This window comes from Mobula birostris, chromosome 3 (assembly GCF_030028105.1).
Source record: "Mobula birostris isolate sMobBir1 chromosome 3, sMobBir1.hap1, whole genome shotgun sequence".
NCBI classification, from domain to species: domain Eukaryota; kingdom Metazoa; phylum Chordata; class Chondrichthyes; order Myliobatiformes; family Myliobatidae; genus Mobula; species Mobula birostris.
In genome coordinates this window covers 165,164,362-165,183,151 of record NC_092372.1, presented here as the reverse complement: position 1 = coordinate 165,183,151, position 18,790 = coordinate 165,164,362, and the positions used below count along the sequence as shown (strand labels likewise).

Sequence of the window (18,790 nt, the reverse complement as noted above, 5' to 3'; positions counted from 1 at the left end):
GGCACAGCCTCAAGATTGAAGGGCGACCCTTTAGAACAGTGGTAAGGAGGATTTTTTTTAGTTACAGAGTAGTAAATCTGTGGAATGCTCTTCCACAGACTGCGGTTGAAGCCAAGACCGTGCATATACTTGAGGTGGAAGCTGATTGTTTCCTGATCAGTCAGGGCATCAAAGAATATGGCAAGAAGGCAGGTGAATGGGGTTGAGCAGGATCCCGGATCAGCCATGATGGAATGGCGAAGTAGGTTCCATGGGCAGAATAGCCTAACTGCTCCTATGTCTTATGGTCTAAGATGGCATAGGGAATGAGACAGATCAGCTGGTTGAGTGGTGTCACAACAACAACCTTATATGCAACTTCAGTAAGACCAAGGAAGTGGAAGGAACACACAGCGTTCCTTATCGAGGGATCAGCAGTGGAACGGGTGAGCAGCCTCAAGTTTCTAGTTGTCAATCTCTAAGCATTTATCCTGGGTGCAACATATCAATGCAATTACAAGGACGGTACGATAGCGGCTATATTTCATTAGAGGAGTATGAGCGATTTGGTGTGCCACCAAAGATCCTCGTGAATTGCTACAGATGTAGCATGGAGAGCACTTTAACTGATTGAATTACTATCTGGTATGGAGGGGCCACTGCACAGGATCAGTAAAAGCTGCAGAAAGTTGCAAATTCAGCCAACTCCATCACAGGCACTACCTCCTCCAGTATCGAGGACATCTTCAAAAGGTAATAACTGAAAAAGGCAGCGTCCATTGTTAAGGATCCCTATCACTCTCAAGGAGGTGGTACAGGAGCCTGAAACCACACATTCAATGTTTCAGGAACAGCTTCTTCGCCTCTGTCATTAGATTTCTGAATAGACAATGAACACATGTGCACTAATATATATATAATATACACATATTTCTTGTTGTAATTCATAGGTTTTTTATTACTATTATGTATTGCTGCCACAAAACAACAAATTCCACGACATACGCCAGTGATATTAAACCTAATTCTGATTCTGATTGTTCAACTGCCAAGGAAAGGAAAGAGGAAGCATGGCGTTTCACATCCTCCCTGTGACAGCCTGTATTTTCTCCGGTTTCCTCTAACATCCCAAAAATTGGGGGTTGGCAGGTTAACTGGACGCTGTAAATTGCCCTTCATGTCTATGTGAGTGGTAGAATCTATGAAGAGTTGGAAAATGTATGGGGAGAATTAAATGAAATTAGTGCAGATTTTTGTGTAAAAGGGCACTTACTGGTTGGCAGACTCTAGGGAGTTACACCATTTTTAGTGATGTACAACTCAATGTACGGTTCCTTAATGTTGTTAAAGCCAGGGGGAGTAGTGGAGATGAGCCCCCATTACCTATTAAATGCTCCCAGAGGCCTGTGTCTCAAATAGCCTCTGACAACCAAGTCCAGCTCCTGGCCTTCACGAGTGGCTTAGCTAGTAAGCCTGCCAGAACTGTTTCTATTGACAGGAAAAGACAGGTTACTGATGCTTTACGACCAGTCGCTTTGGGCAGATGGAGCTCATCCGGAAGGAAAACTCCAATCTCAAACCTCTGCTGCCTTCTGGCTATACCCACTCATGGGAAGGCTTCTGGAGTATACCCAGGGAAAAATCCAGAGATGGAGTCCCTAAAGCAATCCTACATTGAGTTCAACATTGATTGGCAACTCCTGTATCGGTCTCTGCTGTTCCTTTGGATTCATCAGCTGGATGGAGAGGGGGGCCTCCTGCATGGGCAACAACTTGCTCTCCATCCCATACTGCCCTGGCTTGTGTATCAGCTATACAGCTGGAACGCAATATCCATAGTCGACCTCAACCAACAAGGGCCTCAAGAAGACTCAAAGATCTCTGAAATCTATCTCCAAAAGATTCTTTCCCCAACAACATGCTTGAAGAATGGTCAACATCCTGCTTCATCCAAGGACAAGCTCAAGACCTCATGGCAACTTCACTTGGTTCAAGCAATTATATGTTTGATTGTATAACAATTCAAATAAGAATTGCAAAGGATGCATGCCATAATTGGTGTGAACAACTGTCGGACACACATCTCCCTCATCTGGGAAGAGGAGCGCAGGTCAAGGGTTCTTATAATAAGAAAGTAAACAACTCTGATTGTGGTATCTACAGTGGGGTCTCCCTGTTGCCTGTCATAGGAAAAGCTCCTTCTTACCTGCTACTGCTCAATGGCCGAAGAGCTACTTAATGAGTCAGAGGAGAGATTTTGTCCATCTGGACATCAATGGGCATGGTCCACATGGTGTGACAGCCCCAAGAAAAATGTAGAGCAGTAGCAACTAGTGTATGTCAACTAAGAGAGATTTCGGAGAATCCTTCTCAAATTTGGCTCTTTTCAGGAACTATTCTCCAGTCTCTGCCTACCTCAATGGAATAAAAATCCTGATTTTAATCAGTGAGTTCACAATAAGCCCATTCCCAATGGTGATTAGTGTCCGGCAGTATAATGTCATCATTGCAACCTTCCTCCTAGTTACCTTTGTTATACTAGTTCATCTCACTTCCATCAAGCATTCCACTGGAGCGGTGCGAATATACAGGATGAATAATAAAATCTGCCACACTACACCGGTGCAGAATTGGAGGCTGAGGTCTAGGGTATTGTTGATTCATACACTGAAGCGTACAAGAGAATAGAACAAGAGACTAAACAACTGTAGAGAAAGTTCCTCTGGCAACCTGCCCACTTTGCATAGTTCTGCTACTCCCAACAATAAAGGTCTACAATGACACCATAAAAGAGGTGACTAACTTTCTACATCTTGGGAGCCACCTCTCATCAAACGCTAGATTTAATGATGAATTTCACAATATCAGCAGAGCCTTTGGCCATCAGAGGAAAGCAAGTGATTAAATATCAACTTCAAACCTGTTCTATTGTGTAGCCTCCAAAACATGGACTGGTTACAGGAGGTACTTCAAAGCACGAGAGAAGCATCACCAATATTGCCTCTCCATAATTCTCCAGGTAGTTTGGCAAGTTAACTCTCATCATTGCAGAGCGGGAACCATTTGAAAAGAACAAATGGAGTGAGTCATTCTTTGAAAACTGGAGCAGGGCAAATTACAAGAGCATCAGGAACAGCTGTTCTGGTGCAAGTCCACATCCGACATATTTAAAGTCCAACTGCAGAGTACAGGACAGATAAGTTCCAGTCAGAAGGAAGGACAAGGTTGAAAAGGTAAGAGAATCTTGGATGTTAAGGAAGGTGATGAATTTAGTCAAAAAGAAAGTATGTAAATTTTGGGAAATAAGACTCAAACGGAGTCCTGGAAGATTTATAAAGAAGCCAGAAACAACCCAAGAAGGGAACTAGGAAAACCAGGATGGGGCATGAAAAGTCAGAATTCCAAGACATTATATACATTAGGGGCAAGAGCATGACTAGGGAGAGGGTGGGAAAAGTCACTGATAAAGTGCGGAACATTTGCTTGGATGGGAAGGATGCGAGTGAGCTCCTTAATGAGTACTTCAGTATTTATCAAGGAGAAAGATGTGGAGGATAGGGAGATTAGTGCCTAGAGTATGAGTACGCTCGGACGTTTTGAAGTAAAGGAGGAGGTAGTGTTGGGATGCAAAGGGATGAGGACCTGCTACCCAACATCTTTTTAAGTAATTATGCAATCGGTGGAGAACAAATTGAGGACATGAGGGCAAGGTTGCTGTATCAGAGAGAAATAAGAGGTTGTTGTGTTCTATGACTGAGGGATACGTGGCTTTCTTTGGGCACACCAGATTAAGCGAGCAAACTGGAAGGTTTCTCAATTTGTCATATGTGGTTCGACAGAACATTATGGGCTGAAGGGCCTGTTCCTGTGCTTTATTTTCTCACTTTCTATGGTCAGAACCATATTTCAGCATTCTCGAGTCAACATGCCCTGCACTAAAGTTTCAGTGACTGGGCCACGTTATCCACATGCTGAATACCCAACATAGTTGTTCTTCTCCAGGGTCTCTCATGGCAAAAGATTTCTAGGATGACAGTGATAACAGTTGAAAGATGTTCTCAAATCCTTCTTGAAAAATGCTAACAACTATACAGACTGTGGGGAATCCTGTCCCATATCTACTCAAAATGGAGAGAAGTTGCAGGTATGAAAGTAAGCCCCTAAGTCCAATGGACATAACTAGCTGACATTATCTTTATAATATGATATACTGTAAGAAATCTGCTTGTCATATCATCAATAAATTTAAATTCCTTTAGAGGGAACAGAGTTCCTGGAGACTCCTCAACTAAAGAACATGGAAGCCCACCCAACACCCCAGAACAAGAGCACATGATCCTAACTAGCTCACCTGGGTGGATGACCTTCTCTCATCCAACCTGTAGATCCCTGCATTGGCTGCTCAAGACACATCACTTAGATCCCCTCCAGTTCGCCTACCAGCCCCGACTAGGAGTTGAGGATGCCATCGTCTTCCTGCTGAACCGTGTCTACGCCCACCTGGACAAGCCAGCGAGCACTGAGGGTCATGTTTTGTGACTTCTCCAGTGCGTTCAATACCATCCGCCCTGCTCTGCTGGGGGAGAAGCTGACAGCGATGCAGGTGGATGCTTCCCTGGTATCATGGATTCTTGATTACCTGACTGGCAGACCACAGTACATGTGTTTGCAACACTGTGTGTCCAACAGAGTGATCAGCAGCACTGGGGCTCCATAGGAGACTGTCTTGTCTCCCTTTCTCTTCACCATTTACACCTCGGACTCCAACTACTGCACAGAGTCTTGTCATCTTCAGAAGTTTTCAGATGACTCTGCCATAGTTGGATGCATCAGCAAGGGAGATGAGGCTGAGTACAGGGCTACGGTAGGAAACTTTGTCACATGGTGTGAGCAGAGTTATCTGCAGTTTAATGTGAAAAAGACTAAGGAGCTGGTGGTAGACCTGAGGAGAGCTAAGGTACCAGTGACCCCTGTTTCCATCCAGGGGGTCAGGGTGGACATGGTGGAGGATTACAAATACCTGGGGATACGAATTGACAATAAACTGGTCAAAGAACACTGAGGCTGTCTACAAGAAGGGCCAGAGCCATCTCTATTTCCTGAGGAGACTGAGGTCCTTTAACATCTGCCGGACGATGCTGAGGATGTTCTACGAGTCTGTGGTAGCCAGTGCTATCATGTTTGCTGTTGTGCGCTGGGGCAGCAGGCTGAGGGTGGCAGATGCCAACAGAATCAAAAAAATAATTTGTAAGGCCAGTGATGTTGTGGGGATGGAACTGGACTCTCTCATGGTGGTGTCAGAAAAGAGGATGCTGTCTAAGTTGCATGCCATGTACTGGGTGGGCACAGGAGTACATTCAGCCAGAAACTCATCCCACCGAGATGCAGCACAGAGCGTCATAGGAAGTCATTCCTGCCTGTGGCCATCAAACTTTACAACTCCTCCCTTGGAGGGTCAGACATCCTGGGCCAATAGGTTGGTCCTGGACTTATTTCATAATTTACATATTACTATTTATGCTTCTATTACTATTTATTATTTATGGAGCAACTGTAACGAAAACCAGTTTCCCCCGGGATCAATAAAGTATGACTATGACTATCAGAACCAGGGAAATCGAGGGAAAACAATTCTCGCAGAAGTACAACCTAGGAATACATACAGGGCCGCATCATTTTTGCTTAATAAGTACTAAAATGCGTTTTGATAAAGCGAAGCTTCAGAAGTATCTTCAACGCAACCTCTATTTGAACATGCTAACGTCAAAAAACCCTACCATTAGAAGTTATTGCTTTCAAACTAAATAAATTATTGAACTGATGGTGCATCCAATAGGCGCTGCAGTGATCATTTTACAGCTGGATTTGACGCTAACGTTCTTAACAACCAACTTAATCACCGAGGTTTCCACGTCGAGGGGCGGGCTGACGTGTGATTGAAACCACTGACGGGATGTACCGTCGTCATGTGGAAGGAGAGGTACCTTCATTTCCTGTTGCGCCTGACGTCTTTCCGCTTGGTGTTTTACTGCCACGCATGCGTGAAAGGTGTTCTTTCACTCTGCAACGTCAGCGGCTCGGTAAGAGCGACATTTTCTCGGGCTCGGAGACGCTAGAAAGGTACCTGGAGGGAAGGGTAAGGGAGGGGTGTCGGTGTCAAGGTAACAGTGGGAGCGTGTAATCCAGGCGGAAGAGAGGGAGAAGGAAGGTTGGGGTTCAGGGAATAAGAGGGTTGGCAAGGAGGCTGTGAGATTGAAGGGACGGCCGATGTGTCGGCGAATGGTTGGTATAGCTTACTTCGTTCATCCATGGTCGATCCTGCGCGTTTGGACGCCATAAAGTGTTGCTAGGGCTTGTTCTGAACTAACGAGAGTTCATGTCATTCGTGTGGTTAATTTCATTAACAAGATGTACCAGTTGTCAGAAACTATCGGCGAAGTAATACTGACTTGCTTTACATCGTCGTAATTTTCAAGTCAACCAGAAGGGTCTCCGCCAGGAACCAGAGTTCTGGTGGCCTTCTGAAGCCCAGGGCGTGGTTGGTCAGATGATTTGACCCATTATGGTTGAGATCTAGTGCTGTAGTATTGGCAATTTTCACGATGTCATAATTTAAATTGGTTGTCTCACTGGTAATAGTAAATAGGCGGTTTTACTGACTAGACCATGGGACTCGCTATTCAGGCCCTTGTGTTTTTTTTAAATACTTGTTAAAATACGGGGCATGATTAAAAACCTTTTGTAGATTAGGTAGAATTGGTAATATTGACAGTGGTTGTGAATACTTTAGACTGCGTATCTAGACTGCAGAAAGATAAGAGTGCAATGTAATTCGAGTAGAAAAGTAACAAATGGAATCTAATCCGGAGCAGTGTGACGTAATACTTTGGGGAAAGCAACAAAGCAAGGGAGCACAATAAATGGTATCTGTAGGAGTATGAAGGAATGAGAGTGGTGTGAGTATGCAGTCTATTAAAATGGTTTACTAAGAAACTGCAAGGTCTCCCTTTAATTGTAGGTGATAAATGGAATTATGTCAGAGCTGTCTCCAATGGCTGGAGCTTGATTGCTCTTTATCTTGCCAGTCTCCACGTTTTAAGTAACGTGTCATTACTCTGGCACGGTTGACATTTAAGAGGATTTGTCAAGATGGATATATTTCAGCATTGGGAAAAGATTTGAAGCAGAAGAGGTGACAGAGAGACTTTAAGGTGTGTGAAAAAATACATGGGGGCAAGACTGAGCAGACAGTGAGAGCTTGTTCCCCTATCAGATAGATTGAAATTGGGGTGGGGGGGGCTTGGGTTTAATGCTGTTGGTAGAAGGTGGAAAGGGAAGATGTGAAATTTATTTTCAACCAGTGGATCATGTAGTCTGGAGCTTGCTGTCTGAGTGTCTGTTAAGATGCAGAATCCTTCATACTTTAAGAAATGTGTAGGGCTGCAAGCTGAGTGTTGATGTGCTGTTAAGCTGGGTAGCTTTATAACAACTGGCATGATGGGCTGAATGGCCCCCTTTACTGTCAGAAGTTTTCTAGGATTCTGATATGAATAATGTTCTCATTCAGTACTAAGTAAAAACGCAAGTCCTGCAAGAGTAAAATTTTGTATCACTAATAAAGAATTTTCAGCCATCTCCCAGATGTTATAGCAATATTGTTACATCCCTGGAATGATCCAAGTACATGGAAGTAACCTGCTGTCAAAGCTTTCAGTGAACTTTAAAGAGATAAACATTAATGTAATTGAATAAAATGTCTTGTGTTTTGTGCAGCATTTTATTCATAATTGGATTGTCAAATAAGTTAGCTAGTCATAGTAACTACTGATGGGAGTAGGGCATTTGACCCCTTGAGCTTGCCTAACTATTGGATACGATAATAGCCGATCCAGCTTTTCTCAAGTTCGAGTTCTGTCTCTTTCTCCATAAACATGATTCCCTTACTGATTAAAACATCTCTATCTTTATATTGAAGGAATTGACATGCACAGGTTTATTGAGCAAGGCCTTCGAAAGACTCAACTCTTTGAGCAAATTTATGACCATGAGGGTTTCCTCCAGATATTTTACTATTCCCCTCCCCTCCACATATGTGTGGGTTGGTGAGTTTGCCCCTGTAAATGACTTTCAAGTGTGTTGGGGAGTGACCAGCATCGGGGCATCGGGATTGTGAGGAGTATCATGGAGCTTACACTAATCCTACCTTTATTTTTATCCACGCCCCCCCTCCCAGATTTGCATCTGCGCCTTCCCCTTCGAGAATATAAAAGAAATATAAAATACTTTGAAAATTGAAATTTGCAATAAATCTTGATGGACAGTCAGTTTTCAGAAACGGAGCAAGAGAAACCTGTGAAACAGATTTTGAAATGAGCCATTGAGGGCTTGAAGGGGTAGAGATGAAAGGAAAGTTGATTGCAACCTTGTACTGTTCACATTCAGCAGGACCAAAAAATGAGATACCAGACTATACCAGTTATCATGAATGTCTACTAAATCTTAGATTTGGAATGAAACAAAAATGAGTGTATCTGTAAGTTGGCCTAGTTTCCACTACTTACAGATTTGTAACCAGTCCAACTTTTACCATTTCCTCCCCAGGTTGGCCATCTTTGCTGCCTAAAGCCCAAGAGCAAAAATTTGATTGTTTTTGGCTCCAGACAGGCTTTTCCACCATCGCAATGCTGAGCATAGTAACTAGGTTTCAGAATCGTTGAAGGCAGTTATCGCAAATAGTCTGAACTGGTAACTTGTGAGGGCCTTAGTTTCTGCTATATAAAGGCATATTTGCTATAGTCTGAATAGTCTGAACTGGTAATTTGTGAGGGCCTTAGTTTCTGCTGTATAAAGGCACATTTCCATGTTCTTACCAACAGGACACAATGGACCAAGTAATGCAATTTGTGGAGCCGAGTCGCCAGTTTGTGAAAGATTCAATCAGACTTGTAAAAAGGTGTACGAAGCCTGACAGGAAAGGTACAGTACTATTGCCTTTTTGTTTATATATCCTGCTCTGAAGCCTTTGCCTTATCTTGGCTATAGAAAATTCCAGGATTAGAGTGGTGGGGTCCAATTTTTTAAAATTAAATTCAAACTGGTTTGTCATCAGGGTAGTTAAGGCTGTGGTCTGTCAGCCTGAAGGTTTGTTCGCAATTGGTTTAGATGTACCTTTAGTCATTGTATACTGTGGTAAATACTGAAAATGTATAGAAGCCACTCAGGGGTTCCTTTTGAGTTTAGAAGATTAACAGATTGTGCTTTTTCTGAGACTAGGTACAGTTTTTGAGTGACAAATTGTATATCCAAAGACAAGAACAGAACTGGAATATCCCTCTGAACTTTCCCCCCTCTGTGACAGAATGTTCTTACCTTTGGGGCCTTTTCTTTGCCACTCTTCACTTGCACCTCTGAGTTCAGTGCATGCCACAACGTTGAGCTCTTCCATCGTTTCTGTCTCCAAGCCCATTTCTTTGGCAAGAATTCCACAACGCGTGCTAATGGCACCTGGCTGCGTGATGTGCCGATAACAACCTGGCCCTTAACACCGAGAAGACCAAGGACTTCAGGCATGCTAGGAGCCACACTCATGTCCCCACCTACATCAACGGAGCTGTGGTGGAGCGTGTATCAAGCTTCAAATTCCTTGGTCCCCACATTTCCGATGATCTCACCTGGTCCCCAAACTCCTCCATCCTGATCAAAAAGGTGCAACATTTCCTGCGAAGCATCAAGAAAGCTCACCTCTGTCCCAGGATACTGACAGACTTTTACCGCTGTACCATTGAGAGTATACTCACCAATTGCATCTCAGTGTGGTATGGCAATTGTCCTGTATCGGACTGCAAAGCACTCCAGCGGGTGGTGAAAGCTACCTGGGCAGGGCGAAGAGCATTATCAAGGATGCATCTCACCATAACCATGGGCTTTTTACTCTCCTCCCATCCGGTAGGTGCTACAGGAGCCTCCGCTCCCAAACCAGCAGGCTCAGGAAGAGCTTCTTCCCTGAGGCTGTGACCCTGCTGAACCTCACATCATGGCGCTAAGCAGTATTGCGCCCATATTGTACTGTCTCAGTACTTTTATATTTGTGTGCTGTAGCACTTTTTATTTGCAGTTATTTTGTAAATATTATTCTTTTGCACTTCTGGTTAGATGCTAATTGTATTTCATTGGCTTTGCATTTGTACTCGGCACAATGACAATAAAGTTGAATCTAATCTAGTGGCCCCTTCTCCCGTCTTCAATCCTCCTCCTCCTCTTCGACACGCCTGCTCAGGTTCTGTGCCTGCTCTGGTTCTTTTCATATTGAATTGCCAACACGCCATCAACTGTCTTGACTTCAACATGCCACTGTCTTACAACATTACCCTCTCTGAATGCACTGGCCTCCACTCTCTGCTCCAATCGGAACCGTACCATCAAGCCCAGAGACAAACGGGTTGTGCTGTAGTGTGGTGTACTGACCTCTACCTTGCTGAGACATGGCACCATCTCTCAGACACCACCTCATACCTACCTCGTTAAGTGAATCCCACTCTGGACCATCTGAAAACGTCTCCAACACCATCACTAATCTCATCCATTCTGGAGAACTCTTAACCACTGCCACCAACATCCCTTGCCCCGCACTACTCACTTCTACATCCTACCCAAGATCCACAAACCTGACTGTCTGGCTAGGCCTGTTGTCTCTGCTTTCTCCTCACCTATGAAACTTGTATCCTTGTATCTTGATTCCATTCTGTCCTACTTGGTTCAGTACCTTCCCACCTATATCTGCAACACTTCTAATGCCCTTAATCTCCTTATTAACTTCCAATTCCTTCACCCTGACTGCCTCACCTTCCTATGGATGTTCAATCCCTCTACCCTTCTATCTCCATCAAGAAGGCGTAAAAGCTCTCTGCATCTTTCTTGACAAAGGAACTAACCAATCCCACTCCTCCATCTGACAGAACTGGTCATCACCCTGAACAATTTTTCCTTCGGTTCCTCCCTCTTTCTCCAAGCTCAAGGGGTAGCCATGGAAACTTGCATGGGCCCCAGCTATGCCTGTCTGGCTATGGAGAACAGTCCAGATTCGAAGCCTTCCCCAGTAATATCCCCAGCTCTTCCTCTGCTATAATTGACAGCATTGGTGCTGCTTTATGCACCCATATGAGCTCATCAGTTTTATCAACTTTGCCTCTCCACCCTGCCCTTAAAGACACTTGGTCCATCTCTGACACCTACCTCCCTTTTCTTGATCTGTTTCCATATCTGGAGACAAACTGTCAACCGACATCTTTTATAAACCTACTGATTCCCAGTTATCTCAATGATGCCTCTTTCCTCCGTATCTCCTGTAAAAATGCTATTCCCTTTCTCAGATTCTTTGTCTCTGCCGTATCTGTTCCCAGGATGCAGCTTTCCATTCCAGGACATCAGAGATGTCCTCCTTTAAGGAGCAGGCTTTTCCTCCCTCTAATATTGATGCTGCCCTCACCTATATCGGCTCCGTTTCTTGTACATCTGGATCACCTTGTCCTTCCGCTGCCTTAACAGTGATAGTTCCTTTTGCCCTTTCCACTCCCATCAGCCTCCACATCCAACACATTATCCTCTGCAATTTTGGCCACCTCCAAAGGGATCCTACCACTAAACATCTTTACTTCGTGACGTCCCTCCACTTTCCTCGGGGATTGCTTCCTCCATAATTCCCTTGTCCATTCGTCCCTCCAGGCAGTTATCCCTGCAAGCAGCCCAAGTGCTACTCCTGCCCATACACCTCTCCCTCGCCTCCATTCGGGGTTCCAAACAGTCTTTCCAGGTGAGGCAACACTTCACCTGCGAATCTACTGGGACTGTCTATTATGTCTGGTGCTCTTTGTCGTTGAGATCAGTTGTAAAGTAGGGGACTGCTTCAGCAGCATCTCCACAGCATCTGCCACCAGCAGGACTTCTTCCTGGGTGGTCTCCTACCTAATGGCATGAATATTGATTTTTTTATTTTCCTTTCGATAAACAAATTCTCCCTCTTTCCTCTGTTCTGCACTCAGACCTTTTACCTCTGCTACCCGCCCATCACTTCCCCCTGCAACCCCTTCTCTTATGGTCCACTCTCCTCTATCAGATTCCTCCTTCTCCAGCCCTTGACCTTTGCCACCCACATGGCTTCACATATCACTTTCCAGCTAGTCTCCTTTCCATCACCCACCTTTTTATTCTGGTATTTTTCCCCTTCTCAAGTCCTGAAGAAGGGTTTCGGCCTTCAGGAGCAGACAGCAGCAGAGCTGTGTGGCCTTGGTCTGGCAGGGACCAGGCTTCAAATTGCAGTGTCACCTGTTTGTGGCTGTCCAGGAGGAAGGCATTGGAGTTGGTGCACTTTGCCGGAGTGCTGGAGGTGGTGCTGTCCTTCCCAGTGTTTGCTTGGCAGAAGACGAGATGTATTGTGTTCAGCTGCATACTGCAATATTCATAGACTATATTTGCTTGACTATTTTACTGCTGTCTTGTGTGTGCTATGTGTGCCTTGTGCGCCATGTGCTGTGTATGACTTGGTAGTGTGTTTTGCACTTTCGCCCCAGAGGAACTCCGTTTTGTTTTACTCGTCTTTGGTTGAATGACAATTAAACTTGAACTTGAAAACTTAATTTTTCTAGTAGTTTTATATTTGTAAACTTAAGGTATAGGTATTTCCACAACTGTATCATTTTGACAAATAAAAATCTGTAAGAATACATTGAAATAAATCACGAGAAAACAGAGGGCAATCTTGAAATGAAAATATATTTCAAGATATATGGGAGATATTTGCTGAAATACATGAAGTAGTTTTTTTTAAAACTTGGAAATGTCTAAACATGAATCCATGTAACAAGGTGCAAAAAAAAAATCCTTTCTTTAATAGAATGCCTAAAGGTACCATAATGTGCAGCACCAGATTGTATTGTTTTGTCAATAGCAAATTGCCAAAAAGGAAATTTCTATTAGGAATAAAGATAGGTTGATTGATACTGCTGGGAGTGAGTGCAGAAAATCTCAAGTGTAGTATTATTTGGGAATAAAAAAAATTAAAATTGCACATTAGTGTATTTGGCCATATTTGGGTGTGTTTTTCAGTATTGAAACATTTCATTGTATATGGTTAAAATCATAAGAGATTACGTATTTGATTTATGATTGAGTAGTATTTATAGCTTTCATTTATAGAGGGTGAGAACTAAATGACATTTTCAGCTTTTAACTCAAAAATACAAAAGAACATTTATATTTTATCCCATCAATACTTTCCAACAGCTAATTAGCTGATGATCTTTCTAAAGGTGTCTTTAGTAGTTAAATACTGATGCCAGGACTTATTTATTATTAGATTGGTTCTAGGTGATTTCAGAGGACAGTTGAGAGATGTCTGCTTTAATGTCTTGGGTCACAAGGTCTAGACTGGTGAAAGAGCAGATTTTCTTCCCTAAGTAAGTGGCACAAATAATATGTCATTAATGTTATTCAGATATTTTGATTTTGGTTTAACTCTGGATTGTTAGTGTGTGGTTGGATATGAATGATCATTCATCTACATACTAGCACGGTAAATTAACCTTAATGCTAACTACCCCTTTTGGATTCATCAGTTAGCCATTTATACTCTTTAGTTGTCCAATGGCTTGGAGAAGTTGATCTCATTTTGATACTTTCCCATGTGCCTGTCTTATTACAGAATTTCAGAAGATTGCCATGGCAACAGCTATTGGATTTGCTATTATGGGATTCATTGGATTCTTTGTGAAGCTCATCCACATCCCAATTAATAACATTATTGTGTAAGTATTATGGCTTTCATGAGCTAAAGGTTGTCTTTGGTTTAAACATCTAGTTTATACAGAATATGTGCTTCTGAAAATGTTGAAGTAGAATTGATACAATACACCGATTTTTTTATAGTTTGGTGATTTGGGGAGAATAATTTAATTTTAATTCGTATTTTGCAACTATTATAAATGTTAAGTTTTAAAAAATAGTTAAATGTAACCAGCCAATGAAATTGGCTTGACCTGTTGAGTTCCTTAGCAGTTCAGATATTTTTTATTCCAGATTTCTTTTATTCCAGATTTCAGCATCTGCAGTCTCTTGTGTCCCCAATTTGCATTTTTTTATGTTGCTTTAATATATTCAGGATATTACTGAAAATACTTCCCAGTTCTTAAAAGAATTTCATATAAATTAGAATTTTAAAAAATTTGGGAGGTGATCTGCCTAGAAGAGGCATAATGTGTGGTGAAGATGAAGAATGTTGAGACTTATAGCATTAGCAAAGAGGACAATGTTTACTAAATCTTCCATTTAAAATATAGCAGTGGAAACAATCTAGAGATGTCCAATAGCAAAAATAACTATTTTTGTTATGTCGAACAGCAAAAATGTAGATAGATCAGGGGTCCCCAACCTTTTTCACACTGCGGACCGGTTTCATATTGACAATATTCTTGCGGACTGGCCGACCGGGGGCGGGGCTGGGGGGGTGGTAGGGTTGCCAGTGAACAAGAGTAGCAGTCAAATATGTTGGCTTTACCCTGAGATAGACTACAATGACCATGAAGCCTTGCGTGGGCACCAGTGCGCATGCGTGTATGTGCCGATTTTTGGTGATTCTGTTCGGGGGTGGGGGGGTTGTTAATCACGAACGCAATATAGGTGATAAGTGGCTAATACACTCAATTTCGTTTCTAAAAGGGTTTATCTAACGAATTTAATATTAAACACACAGCGCATATTTCCTTGCATGAATATAGCGATAAGTCAATTATCAGGGGAGCTTGAAGTAAGTGTTGAACGAACTTCCAGTAGAAGTGGTAGAGGCAGGTTCGGTATTATCATTGAAAGAAAAATTGGTTAGGTATATAGACAGGAAAAGAATGGAGGGTTATGGGCTGAGTGCAGGTCGGTGGGATGAGGTGAGAGTAGCGTTCGGAACGGACTAGAAGGGCAGAGATGGCCCGTTTCCGTGCTGTAATTGTTATCTGGTTATACAAGTCAATAACATCATAACATCTTAAGTAATATTTGGATATTAAACACACAGCACAGATTTTCCCCGTATGAACATATAAAATTATTGCAACACACCAATATTGCTGAATCAGTGGGAGCCCTGGGCTTGTTTTCCTGCAACAAGGCGGTCCAATCGAGGGGTGATGGGAGACAGCAATACTTGAAGGGGGTTCCTTATGTGCAGTCTGTTCCGCAATTTAATTTTCGTTGCATTCATTGCAGAGATATGTTGGAAATGGAAGCAACATTTTCAGTGATTTCGTGGCTATCTCAGGATATTGAGCCTTGACTTTGATCCAGAATGCCGGCAGAGATGTTATGTCAAACATACTTTTCAGCCCGAGGAGTTGATCTCCTTCCCGCGCTGACATAGATGACGCGCGGGTAATGACCTCGCGTGCGTTCAAGCTCAATAGTGCGTGACAGGGAATGAGGAAAGGTGCAGCTGACTCATATCGCCAAATCATATCGTTTCCTCGCGGCCTGGTAGCAAATGCTTTGCGGCCCAGTACCGGTCCGTGGCCCGGTGGTTGGGGACCACTGAGATAGATCATTGACTAAATGTGTCGCTTGTACATACAATCTGAGCAGTAAAGTTGTGCTAAGGCTTGGACTATAGTGGACTGTCCATGTTTTACAAAAGATGCTAATGTTTGAGTGAATATAAAAATAGCATTTAATATTTTTCGTGATTCAAAGATCCACTTTTTTTTCTAATATAGGCGTTAAACTGTCTTGGACTTTCTATTTTTTAAGAAGTTGATTATATTGAACACTGTCCTAGAATATGAATTCTAACTAGTGTGAAGTGTAATTCTTGGACTGAAAGTAGTCATTTGAGAATTTGCCTTTATTTCAAATATAATATTTTAATGGTGTGTTTTGACAACTGCCAGTTTCAGAATTTTTTCAATGTATCAACCACAACTTTAAAATGTAACCAAAGCCTTGAGGTACTTTTGTAGGTTTTCATAAATAAAACATCAAAGATGTTTCAAGTTTAAAAGGAAATCGTAGCAACTAACTTTATTGTCAACAAACACACAACAAAAAGCTCAGTCTAAACCTTAACATCATTACATCATCATATCAGATACAGCCTACCTCTGGAACCCTAGCTCAATGTCTGTGGTTGTGAATTATGCATATATTTTCCACCCCTTTCATTGCCCTACGTGGCCCCCCTTCCCCATCAGAATTCACTAAAACCAGCATTGTGAACCTGTCTGGAGCTTGGACGAGCCAACTCTGCTCGGGTCCTGTGTTCCATGAGTGGAGTAACAGCAGGTGCCTCTGGCTCATCCAGAGCTGTGTTGACACACTCATGGGAATATTTGTCTCCTGTGGGTCCTGCTGGGGCTCAGAACAGCTCCAAAAGATGACCTGCAGTTTCCTGCAGCTGAGTTGGCATACAGGAAGCTGTTATGAGTGCCAGGTGACTTTATTCTGGGTCACCAATGTAAGTTTTTGTAAATAAAACATCAGAGGTAGTTTAAGGGGTACCGCAGCATCTAACTTTATTGTCAACAAACGCAGAACAAAAAGCTCGGTAGAAACTTCCACATCATTACATCGGACACACCCTGTTAAAGTGGACCCCACTCAGTGTTGGTGGTTGTGAATTATCCAGATGTTTCCATCCATACATGACCTACACTTTATTTCAAAAAGTTTACCAGTTCAGGGAGCCTGTACAGCAACAAGTGTTCTTATTTTAGTTGCTATTTTGTAGACAAGTCAAGTGAATACGCAACACCTGGAGAACTTGTAGAAAAATAGATTTTGTTCTATTATATAGATAATGTAAATGAAATTTTGTAGCCTACTAGGTGAAGCTGATTTTGGCACTCAAATTGATTGAAAACTAATGAATATTGTTTGAATCTCTTCACAGTGGTGGTTAGAGCCTGCCTTCTGACTCAATAATCTTGGCGTAGAAAATGAGGATGAGAGAACAGCAAAGAACACTTTATATTTTGTGTTTTATCAATAAAATATTTTGATTTGTATAATAGTGAGTTTTTTTCCCATCTTTTGGTGATCTGTTCTGTTGTTTCATTTCAAAATTACATGTGGTTCACTTAATTTGCCTGTTTATTCCCATTGTCCAGAGCAGAGGTTCATCGGTTTCTATTGTGACGATTCCACTTCCATCATAGGTGTTGGAGGTGCTGACGAGTTTCCCAAACTGGAGAACTTGATTGTCTGTAAAAGAGAACAATTGTAAAGATTACGAAATCCAGAAGCTTCTATATTATACTCCATCCAGCAGCAAGTACAGTGAGTTTTTTTAAGAATATTGTAGTTGCTGGGACTTCATTGTCTCATCTTCTGCTTGATTAGAGACCAAAGGGGCTTTTCTCAGTAGTGTTTTGATGGTGGGGACAATGAAACTATTCTCAATCTATGCCAAAAGATGTTACCACGAGTTTCCAGATCAAATATGTGAAATATAGTAATATCAGTGAGCCTGGTCACATACCTTCCCTGCACGTCAAGGATTGATAAAGTGGTGAGGGACTTGTGCTGAATTTGAATTCTCCTGAGTTGTGAAGGTTACATTACACCTTGATAAGAAAAAGACAAATGCCAGATTGACAATTTGGCCCACTCTGCAGGTTCTGAAATTACTTCAGGGAAATTATTAAGGGACAGTAAGCACAAAATAATCTGCAGATGCTGGGGTCAAAGCAACACTCACAATACGCTGGAGGAACTCAGCAGGTCGGGCAGCATCCGTGGAAAAGATCGGTCGATGTTTCGGGCTGGAACCCTTCGTCCTGATGAAGGGTTCCGGCCCGAAACGTCAACCGATCTTTTCCACAGAGGCTGCCCAACCTGCTGAGTTCCTCCAGCGTGTTGTGAGTATTAAGGGACAGTGTTGTTACAGTTGAGGATATGAGGTGTTTTGGAGGAATTGACTGCGACTATACAGTATGTGCATTGGTATTCTTCCAGGAGATGGTGCTGTTGGACTGTTTAAAAAAAAACACAACACATTTAGGGTTGAGCAGTGCAGGAAAATGGCTATGGAGTGGCTAAAGATCTGAGAGCAACTTTGAGAAATCATCTAGCCTCACAAGCCAATGTACACAGTACTTACAACAGACATGGACAATAATTGAGAAAAGCACCCAGCATTAGTCAACTGCTTGTGAAAATCGCCATCACTCAGCTTTAACTATCAATATTTTTCATCAGTGGTACTCTCATTAATCCCTGACCACCTACTTGCCTTATTTTCCATTTCACACTAATACATCTACAAGATCCTTGCTTCATATTATCAAGACCTTTCAATATAGCACTCTCTAGCTGTCTATTTCTTTTCATAACTGACTACTCCACACTTTACATTTCTTTCATATCACTTCTACATAACTGATATCGCAGCCAAAAGTGTACAGCTGTGTAGAATTTGAGTCTTGATGTGGCTGACTATACCATTCTCTGTTTAGTTTGGTATGTACAGCTCGTATCATTTCTGCCGACCAAGTTCTGCTATGGTTTCTCCAGCCATATCTGAAAGACCAGTCACTATCAGCCCAATCTCCATTTTTATTTTCCCAAGAACCTTTGTTAGCGGAGCAGGAAATATTTGTACATATTGATCCTCAGTTTTAGATATTGAGAGATACAGTGAGCTGCAATACTTAACAACCCAGCTATTTAACACTAGTCTAATCACAGGGTAATTTCCAATGACTAATTGACCCAGTAAAGATTATGTTTTTGCACTGTGGTCGGAGAGAACATGCACCCTTACAGACAGTGCTGGAATTGG

General features: G+C 42.4%; 2 protein-coding genes across 8 annotated transcripts in view; one reads left to right on the top strand and one right to left on the bottom strand.

Annotated features, from left to right (window-relative positions):
- Window positions 1–5,994: 5,994 nt before the first annotated feature.
- On the top strand, window positions 5,995–17,018 carry sec61g (SEC61 translocon subunit gamma). Of its 2 annotated transcripts, none has more exons than XM_072253609.1 (4): window positions 5,995–6,059; window positions 8,856–8,955; window positions 13,676–13,778; window positions 16,901–17,018. In XM_072253609.1, the coding sequence occupies exons 2-4, from the start codon at window positions 8,862–8,864 to the stop codon at window positions 16,908–16,910; spliced, it is 207 nt and encodes a 68-aa protein (XP_072109710.1). In that variant the 5' UTR covers window positions 5,995–6,059; window positions 8,856–8,861; the 3' UTR covers window positions 16,911–17,018. The 2 variants fall into 2 exon arrangements, with proteins under 2 accessions (XP_072109710.1, XP_072109709.1); XM_072253608.1 differs by having other exon boundaries at window positions 6,012–6,099.
- The window catches only part of tpk1 (thiamin pyrophosphokinase 1), a 382,918-nt gene continuing 380,017 nt past the window's right edge, over window positions 15,890–18,790 (bottom strand). For 5 of the 6 annotated variants that reach the window (XM_072253602.1, XM_072253601.1, XM_072253600.1 and 2 more), the window contains one exon: window positions 15,895–17,211. In XM_072253602.1, the coding sequence (XP_072109703.1) occupies window positions 17,084–17,211 (128 nt within the window). In that variant the 3' untranslated portion in view covers window positions 15,895–17,083. Of the gene's footprint in view, window positions 17,212–18,790 lie in introns of all 6 variants that reach the window. The other variant, XM_072253606.1, reaches the window with a different exon arrangement.

What these genes read in the sequence shown, in the direction of transcription:
- sec61g (XM_072253609.1), top strand. Translation starts at nt 8,862, where the DNA reads ATGGACCAAGTAATGCAATTTGTGGAGCCGAGTCGCCAGTTTGTGAAA. An exon ending in TACGAAGCCTGACAGGAAAG is followed by an intron (nt 8,956 to 13,675) that starts GTACAGTACTAT and finishes GTCTTATTACAG; the next exon opens with AATTTCAGAAGATTGCCATG.